Source organism: Phytophthora infestans, genomic scaffold (genome assembly GCF_000142945.1).
Source record: "Phytophthora infestans T30-4 supercont1.7 genomic scaffold, whole genome shotgun sequence".
In the NCBI taxonomy this organism is placed as follows: Eukaryota; Oomycota; class Peronosporomycetes; order Peronosporales; family Peronosporaceae; genus Phytophthora; species Phytophthora infestans.
Genome location: NW_003303752.1, coordinates 1,166,534 through 1,176,241, shown reverse-complemented (window position 1 = coordinate 1,176,241; position 9,708 = coordinate 1,166,534). Strand labels below are relative to the sequence as shown.

Below are 9,708 nucleotides of genomic sequence, written 5' to 3'. Positions count from 1 at the left end.
TCGGCGAGGAACTCACCCTTGGCGATGGGTACATAACCCACCCCAAAATCGGCGCTTATCGAAGTTGTAGAGGGTTCGTGTTTTCCGACAGGGCGATATTTCCCTGTCTCGGGACGAATATGTACTCGACGAGGGCGCGCGTATAATAATAAAAAAACGGACTCTGCTACATCGCTGGTGCGATCGTGGTCTGTCTGGGTGCATTTGTCCAAACCTACGCCTTCAAGTACATGGCTGAGAAACTCACGTCTCGACTGCGCAACATCCACTTCACAGCCCTATGTCGACAGGATATCGGCTTCTTCGACGAGAAGAAGAACGCGACTGGAGCTTTGACAGCTGATCTGTCCACTAATGCGACAAAAGTCGCTCTCATCTCGGGAGACTCTCAAGGCCGCGTCGTTCAAGTTCTTTTCACGTTTGCAGCCGCTCTTGTGGTCTCCTTTGCCTTTGGAAGCTGGTTACTGACCCTGGTAATGATGATGGTGTTCTCGTTCCTCATTATGGGCCAAGCAGCTCGTGGGAAGCACATGAAGACTGCTGGAGGGTTGTCGGACGAACTATCCGGTGTCGGTGCTCAAGCTTCCGAGGCGCTTAGTAACATCCGTACCGTGGCTGCACTGGGCTTGGAGACGTCTCTTACCGGTAAACTGTCGGATTTACTTCAAGAACCTTTGACTCGTGGTCGTAGAGAAGCTCACATCAACGGACTAGCACTCGGGTTTGGATCCTTCGTTCTCTTCGCAGCTTATGCTCTGGCATTTTGGTACGGTGGGAAACTGGTGGACGACGGAGATATCACGTTCAAGGAGCTGATGAGAACCCTTATGGCCGTTATGATGTCTGCTCAAGGCATTGGGATGGCGTCAACATTCGTCGCAGACTCGGATCATGCGTTGAAAGCTGGCAGTGCGATTGTGAGCCTCCGCGATCGAGAGCCTCCCATTGATTCTTTCGATGAAAAGGGCCTTCGACCTGCTCAACTCGAGGGGAGAATCGAGTTCAAGAATGTCTCGTTCAGATACCCAGCGAGACCTGTAGTCACTGTACTACGCGACTATAACCTCACTATTGAAGCCGGACAGACGGTCGCTTTCTGTGGACCAAGTGGAGGAGGTAAGAGCACTTGCGTCTCGCTTATTGAGAGGTTCTACGACCCCGTTCAAGGCCAAGTATTGCTCGACGGGGTTGACACGAAGGAGCTCAACCTCAACTGGCTACGTAGTCAGATTGGGCTCGTCGGACAGGAACCCACGCTCTTTATCGGCTCCATCGCGGAGAACATCGCGTACGGACTCACGGATACACCCACTCAGCTGGAGATCGAGGACGCGGCCAAGATGGCCAATGCGCATGGATTCATCACCAAATTCCCGGATGGCTACAGCACTCAAGTGGGCATGAAGGGAGAACAGCTCTCTGGGGGTCAGAAGCAACGTATCGCCATTGCACGAGCCATCTTGAAGAACCCGAACATTTTACTGCTGGATGAAGCCACGAGTGCACTGGACTCGGAGAGTGAGAAGGTGGTGCAGGAGGCGCTGGACAAGGTGGTGGCACTGAAGCGACGTACGACGATCATCATCGCTCACCGGTTGTCGACGATCCGCAAGGCAGACAAGATCTGTGTGGTGAGCGGTGGGAAGATTGCCGAGCAGGGCACTCACCAAGAACTAATCCAGTTGAAGGACATCTACGCGAAACTTGTTGCTAAGGCAACAGTGTAGGACAATCTTTTGGAAAAATATCGAGGTACGAGACAAAGTTTCTGAATTGAATACATACGTATTCTGCGTCCTCTTCGTGCTCCACATTTTTCCTCTACAAATTTCAAACTTTAGAATGCTTAACAGACGAATTCTAAATTTAGCGGGTCAGATCTTTATTGAGGCGCAACCTTTGAAATGGTTCCGACGGCTGTTAGTTAGCACCGTGTTGATTACGCATCAGATTAACTTTAACAGACTAGAAAGCTGTATTTATACTGTAGTGCCAAAGAATGCATGAAGTTGCGGTAGAATCAGCCGCAACTTCATGCGTTTCAGGTTTCCTACGTACCGTCGTTCGTTTAGGTCAGTAGCTCACTGCTGTCGCCTCACGTCATCCCATCACCAGGCGGATTGGGTGTAGGCAACCACGAAGACGAAACGAACTCGCACAATTCTACGGTCGCAGAAGGTTCGTATAGGGCAGTACCATCACGATCTTACCGGTAAGTTACGAGTGGAGGCACCACACCTCATCTCACTTTGCAATTACCTACGTCGACGTCACGCGGATTCCAGTCGACATGGCGCAGCCTCAGCTCCATCAGGAGATTGTCGATGGAACTGACCGCGCTCCACAAAATGACTACGTTCAAGTGATGACCCCGCGTGGCAACGACGCTATCCAGGATGTCGTGTCCGTAGTCCCCACAGTCCACGCTGCAAACCGTGAAACCTTAGAACCTACGAAAGACAGCGAGAAGGTGCCGACGATCCCTTTCAAGGAACTGTATCGCTATGGTACAACCGCCGACAATCTGCTATTGTCCATCGGTGTGTTGTTTGCCGGTGCAAACGGAGCTCTGTTCCCATGCATGGCTTTGGTTTTCGGTGATGCAATTGAAGCGTTCGCTCAAGCTGATGGAGGTGTCGACATGGACGCAGTCAACAAAGCCGCTTTAAACTACCTCTACATCGCTGTGGCTCTCTTCCTTACCGACTACGTCGCCTACGTCGTGTTCGTCAACTCGTCCGAACGACAGATGAAGGCTCTACGAGACGCAGCATTTAAACACATGCTGCACATGAACATCGGATGGTACGACAGCAGTGACCCGTTGACTCTTTCCAGTCGTCTTACTGGTGATACAGTTAAAATCAAGGATGGGATGGGCAACAAGCTAGGCGACTCTGTCAAATACACGTGCCAATTCATCACTGGCTACGTGATCGGCTTTGTCCGTGGATGGGACATGAGTCTCGTCATGGCGTGCATTATGCCGTTCATGGTGGCGTCGTTAGGTATCCTCATGACGAGTCTTCGCAAACGTGCCGTACACTCGCAACAAATGTACGCAGAGGCAGGTGCGGTGGCAGAAGAAACGCTGAGCTCCATCCGCACTGTGGCCTCGCTGAATGCCGAGAAATTGGCGATCGACAAGTACAATGAACGCGCGGTTAAAGCCGAGGAGACGAATATCCAGATGGCCAAGTTCGCGTCCTGTGTCTTTGGTCTCTTCATGTGCAGCATCTGGCTCATGTATGCGGCAGGTCTCTGGTACGGCGGCTCGAAAGTCGCACAGGACAAAGCTTCGCCAAGTGAAGTCTTTCAAGCGTTCTTCGGTGTCCTCATGGGAACGATCTCACTGGGTCAGATTACACCTAACATCTCCGCTGTAGCGGAGGCTAAGGGTGCCGCTGCACAGATCTACAAGATTCTAGACACACCATCAAACATCGACGCATCTAGAGACAATGAAGGAGAGAAACCAGACTCTTGCGTTGGTCGTATCCAGGCTATTGGCGTGAATTTCACGTACCCGAGTCGACCGGATGTGCAGATTCTGAACGACTACAACGTCACCATCGAGCCTGGTCAGACTGTCGCCTTTGTAGGTGCGAGTGGTGGTGGCAAGAGTACGCTCATCTCGCTGCTTGAACGCTTCTATGATCCTCAAGACGGCACCATCCTACTTGATGGAAGAGATGTGAAGACGCTGAACGTGAAATGGCTACGGTCACAGATCGGTCTTGTCTCTCAGGAGCCCGTACTGTTCGCCACTACCATCTTGGAGAACATCGCAGCGGGTGGGAATGGCGTCACTCGTGACCAAGTTGTGGCAGCGGCGAAGCTGGCGAATGCACACACGTTCATCATGTCGTTACCAGAGCAGTATGACACACTGGTAGGTGAGAAGGGTGTGTCGTTGTCAGGCGGTCAGAAGCAGCGTGTAGCCATCGCCCGAGCGATTGTGCGTGAACCGAAGATTCTGGTGCTGGACGAGGCGACAAGTGCACTTGATGCAGAGAGTGAGCGTGTGGTTCAATCTGCTTTAAACGATCTGATGGACAAAACCCGGATGACGACGCTGGTGATCGCTCATCGGTTGAGTACAATCCGCAAAGCTGACAAGATTGTGGTGGTGAATGTTGGTCATGTAGTAGAGGAAGGCAACCACGACGAATTGGTTGCGATTAAAGACGGTATTTACCGGAAGCTGTACACGATTCAAGAGGAGAAAGCGCAGGAAGAAGCTCAAGCTGCTGCCACAGCGCTGAAGGACACTGAAGGTGGAGAGACCCACTCACAAAATTTACGCCAACATAGTAGCCGGACTGTCATTAGTGATCACTTGGAAGAGAACAATACGGTGACTTTGGAGACGAAAGATAGGAAGAGAACGTTTACGATCTTCGATGCCATCGCATTCTCTCGTCCCGAGAGATCAGCGTTCATCGTTGGTATCTTCGCTGCGGCTGTGATGGGGTGTGCGCTGCCAAGTTCTGCTGTACTAATCAGTGAGTTGGTTGCGACCATGACAACGAACTATACACTGTACAAGGCCAATAACGTCCAATCTGCTCTGGACGATCTCAAGCACGACGTGATGGTGTATGGACTCTGCTACGTGGGCGGATCTGTCGTCATGTTCCTAGCCGCTGCCACTCAGAACTACTGCTTCAAGTACATGGCGGAGAAACTCACCTCCCGACTACGAGATGTTCACTTCACCGCACTATGTCGACAGAACATTGGCTTCTTCGATGAAAAGAAGAACGCAACTGGAGCCTTAACGGCCGATCTCTCGACGAACGCAACCAAAGTGGCTCTGATCTCGGGTGACTCGCAGGGACGCGTGGTCCAGGCCATCTTCACGTTTGTCGCAGCGCTGGTAATCTCCTTCACGACTGGAAGTTGGCTGCTAACACTCGTCATGTTGGCGGTGTTCCCTTTCTTGATCGCCGGTCAAATGGTTCGCATGCGTCAAATGAAGTCTTCGGGTCATTTATCGGATGAACTGTCGGAGGTTGGGGCTCATGCTTCAGAAGCTTTGAGTAATATCCGTACCGTCGTCTCTCTGGGACTGGAGAACTCGATTTGTGGCAAGTTCTCGGCCTTGCTGGAAGAGCCATTGGCCAGTGGACGTCGTGAGGCTCAGCTCAATGGCCTTGCGCTTGGCTTCAGCTCGTTCATTCTCTTTGCGACGTACTCGCTTGTATTCTGGTACGGCGGAAAGTTAGTGGATGACCAGGAGATCAGCTTCAAAGAACTCATGAGAACGCTCATGGCCATCATGATGTCGGCGCAGGGTATTGGCAATGCAACTTCCTTCATGGGCGAGTCTGACAATGCCCTGAAGGCTGGTAAGGCGATCGTTGATCTTCGAGACCGTAAACCGCCTATTGATTCCTTCCAAGAAGGAGGGCGACGTATCGACCAGCTCCAAGGCAAAATTGAGTTCAAGAACATCACGTTCCGATACCCGACGAGGCCAGAAATCACAGTACTCAAGAACTACAACCTCACTATAGAGGCTGGGCAGACTGTGGCTTTCTGTGGACCTAGTGGAGGAGGTAAGAGCACTGGCGTCTCGCTTATTGAGAGGTTCTACGACCCCGTCGAAGGCCAAGTATTGCTCGACGGGGTTGACACGAAGGAGCTCAATCTCAACTGGCTACGTAGTCAGATTGGACTCGTCGGACAGGAACCCACGCTCTTTATCGGCTCCATCGCGGAGAATATCGCGTACGGACTCACGGATACACCCACTCAGCTGGAGATCGAAGACGCGGCCAAGATGGCCAATGCGCATGGATTCATCACCAAATTCCCGGATGGCTACAGCACTCAAGTGGGCATGAAGGGAGAACAGCTCTCTGGGGGTCAGAAGCAACGTATCGCCATTGCACGAGCCATCTTGAAGAACCCCAACATCTTACTGCTGGACGAAGCCACAAGTGCGCTGGACTCGGAGAGTGAGAAGGTGGTGCAGGAGGCGCTGGACAAGGTGGTGGCACTGAAGCGACGTACGACGATCATCATCGCTCACCGCTTGTCGACGATCCGCAAGGCAGACAAGATCTGTGTGGTGAGCGGTGGGAAGATTGCCGAGCAGGGCACTCACCACGAGTTGGTCAAGTTAAAGGGCATCTACGCAAAACTGGTGCACCAGTCTACACATTAGATGGATACACAGACAGCACAATCTACTTAGAAACCAATACGTAAGTAATAATAAAAACATGAGCTAACTGTTCCAGCAGATTTGTATTATCGAGTAGGCAGCACTCGAGTGATATCCTTGGCTTGGGTTTGCTTCATTATTTCCTTCGGGCTATCAAACCACAGTGTAAACCCATGAGACACCTACAGAAACTTGGTACGACGCTTCTCCGTTCCATCGGGTTTCGCGACCTCCGGCACGAACGGCACAAGAGATTCAATCTTGGCCTTGACCTCCGGTGTGACCTTGTCCACAACCGACAGCGCCTTCAAGTTTTGCTTCAGTTGCTCCAAGTTCCTGGCTGCGATGAGGACCGACGAGACGTTTTCGTTGCTGACGCACCAGGCGATGGCAAGTTCCGGCAGTGACACTTCTAGCTCCTCGGCTACAGATTTCAGCTTGTCAGAGTTGGCCACACGTTGTTCATACTCCCCCACGAACGCCTTCATCACGGGGATGTCCATACGTGTTCCCTTGACTGTCCCGTTGGAATGTTTGCCCGTGAGAATTCCACTCGAAAGAGGAGCCCAAGTTGTCAGGCCCAGCTTGTACTTCTTGTACAAGTGAAGATATTCATGGTCCACCCTCGAGCGATTGAGCATGTTGTAGATGGGTTGCTCCACTACTGGGCGGATGAGACCAAGACGGTCAGCGATCTCACACGCCTCCATGATGAGTGGTGCAGGCCACTGGCTGGTGCCCCAGTAAAAGGCCCAGCCCCGTTCAATGACGTAGTTCATGGCTCGCACAGTCTCTTCGAGGGGCATGTACGGGTCCGGTCGAATGCAGTAGAGGATATCGACGTACTCCAGATCCATCCGCTTGAGCGACGCCTTCAAGCCTTCGGTGATGTGCTTGCGAGTCAAACCCTGGTCGTTAGGACCCGAGCCTCCGTGGAAACCCTTCGTTCCCATACCGAGTTTGGTGGCGACCACGAGGTCCTCACGCTTTCACGTACCATCCTGGATGCCCATCTTGATAGCAGCTCCCGTGTACTCCTCTCCGAGACCCATGCCGTACGAATCCGCGTTGTCGAAGAAGTTGATACCATGCTCATCTTCATGATCTCGTACCAGAGTTCTGGGCTTTTCGTCTCGCCATATTCCATCCAGCTGCCGAGTCCGAGCTTGGACCAGAGTTGCCGAGGAAACGGTAGGTCATGCCTGAAGACGCGGGGTTGGAGATGGACGGAGCCATTGGAGTCGTTAAGTTGAGTGCGTTGGTGCTGGGAGATTCAGAAGTGAGCTACAGAGTCGTATCTTCCTGAGTGAGAGCGAGTTGGACAGCAAGGTAGTCTGCTTTCATGACGATCAGTACGGTACGCGTATTCGTGCCACGGGCTGCTTGCATCGATGATGATGAGGGGGGGTTCTATTTTAACTTTCGACTTCTTAAGTTGCATAGCGTATCAAGTAATCTCTGGAGGATTGTTTGTAAGCGAAGCCATCTTGCTAGTTGTACACAGGATTATGAGGACATGTTCATATAAAACCTTAGATTTACGGTGTGCAAACACAGATCGCGTGAGCGTGTACAGTAACTATCGTTTTGACCTAGGTAATCGTTTTTTTGGCTTTTAGTATTATTAAAATTATGGCTACCAAAAAATGGAGTTGATGCATTCTTATCTGGAGCCTATAGAATAAAGTCACCTTCACCGCTTTATTCCCTCGCGTGCTGTTGCGTACGTGAATTGAGCGTTGACTATATCTCGTAGAATGTCATCTACAGCTTACACCATACTTTGAAGTACCGAAATTAATTGCGCTAGGCGTTTTTTCGGTTCAGCACTGTTTTAATTTACGTAATGCGAAATGCATTGAAGTTCCTATTTCTGTACTTCGAGTTTACTGTACACGCTCACGCGATCGTGTTTGCACACCGTAAATCTAAGGTTTTATATGAACATGTCCTCATAATCCTGTGTACAACTAGCAAGATGGCCTCGCTTACAAACAATCCTCCAGAGATTACTTGATACGCTATGCAACTTAAGAAGTCGAAAGTTAAAATAGAACCCCCCCTCATCATCATCACTGCTCGATGCAAGAAGCCCGTGGCACGAATACGCGTACCGTACTGATCGTCATGAAAGCAGACTACCTTGCTGTCCAACTCGCTCTCACTCAGGAAGATACGACTCTGTAGCTCACTTCTGAATCTCCCAGCACCAACGCACTCAACTTAACGACTCCAATGGCTCCGTCCATCTCCAACCCCGCGTCTTCAGGCATGACCTACCGTTTCCTCGGCAACTCTGGTCTGCTCGTGTCCGGATCCACCGGCTAAGGTTGAGCCTTTAGAGATCCGTCTAAGGAAGAATGCGAAACCTTTTCGATGCAAGCCAAGAGCATACCCCCCGCACATCAGGAAGTTCCTGAAGGAGTTCAATGATGAGCTAGTCCGGCTCGGGTGGGTGTTCGAGAACGCTTCTAGTCGGTGGGCGTGTCCAGCTCTACCCATTAAGAAGCCAGGCAAGGATGAATTTCGGCAGACAAGTGATTATCGACCGGTGAACGCTGAGACGGAACCCATTGCAGGTGTCATGCCGATCTTGCACGTGATCACAGAGCACGTCAAAGGCATGAGTTTCTTTGGACTTTTCGACTTCATCAAGGGGTTCTGGCAGCTACCGCTGGCCAAGGCCAGCCAAGAAATTCTCAGCTACATGACGGATGCCAAAGTGTATACACCAACGCGTGTACCACAGGGATGCAGCGATGCCGCGTTACACTTTCAAATGACGATGGAACGTTGTTTTGCTAAATTGCTCCACAAGCATCTTCTGATATGGATTGACGATCTGCTCTTATATGCAGAGGACGTGGACACATACTTGGAAAAGTTGAGTGAGCTTTTCTCGCTGATGGACGAGTTTAGCCTCAAACTGAGCGCCTCAAAATCGTCTCTGCTCGAGCGATCTGTGAAGTGGTGTGGTAAACTTATTGACGGAGATGGCGTGCGCCATGATCCGGAACGAGTTTTTGCACTACGCAAAATGCCGCTACCTTCCAATGCAGGAGAATTACAGCAGTTTCTTTGCGCATGTAATTGGATGCGAGACAGCTTGGTGAGCTATGCTGGTCATGTTCAATCGCTACAGAAACGGCTCGATGCGACACTGGGAGCTGGAAAACGGACCAAACGCGCTGCAGCAAAGCTACCGGTGACCTTCACAGACGAAGAGCGAGCCGCATTTGATAATGTCAAGGACTGTTTAGCTACTGCAGCTACATTGGCACACCCGAGTTCAGAGGGCGTGCTATCAGTATTAACAGACGCTTCAGACGTAGCATGGAGTATCATTGTGACGGATGTTGAGACGTGGGAAGAGGGCAAACCGATTGCAGATCAGAATCACCGACTGCTACACTGTCTAAGTGACACGTTCACAGGCTCACAAGAGAATTGGAGTGTGATCGAGAAGGAGGCTTTCGCGATAGTGGCAGCGTGCGACAAATTACCCCACCTCCTATTGCGACCTACGGGCTTTCGAT

General features: G+C 51.2%; 3 protein-coding genes across 3 annotated transcripts; 2 read left to right on the top strand and 1 right to left on the bottom strand.

Moving 5' to 3' along the window:
• Nucleotides 1–230: 230 nt before the first annotated feature.
• Nucleotides 231–1,727, top strand: PITG_05204 (ATP-binding Cassette (ABC) superfamily; the record flags this gene model as incomplete). The annotated part of the gene is made up of 1 exon (XM_002998842.1): nt 231–1,727. The coding sequence occupies one exon, from the start codon at nt 231–233 to the stop codon at nt 1,725–1,727; it is 1,497 nt and encodes a 498-aa protein (XP_002998888.1).
• A 1,148-nt stretch (nt 1,728–2,875) lies between these two features.
• Nucleotides 2,876–6,237, top strand: PITG_05203 (ATP-binding Cassette (ABC) superfamily; the record flags this gene model as incomplete). The annotated part of the gene is made up of 1 exon (XM_002998841.1): nt 2,876–6,237. The coding sequence occupies one exon, from the start codon at nt 2,876–2,878 to the stop codon at nt 6,170–6,172; it is 3,297 nt and encodes a 1,098-aa protein (XP_002998887.1).
• Nucleotides 6,238–6,354: 117 nt separating this feature from the next.
• On the bottom strand, nt 6,355–7,125 carry PITG_05202 (voltage-gated potassium channel subunit beta, putative; the record flags this gene model as incomplete). Its single annotated transcript, XM_002998840.1, has 1 exon — nt 6,355–7,125. The coding sequence occupies one exon, from the start codon at nt 7,123–7,125 to the stop codon at nt 6,355–6,357; it is 771 nt and encodes a 256-aa protein (XP_002998886.1).
• Nucleotides 7,126–9,708: the final 2,583 nt, after the last annotated feature.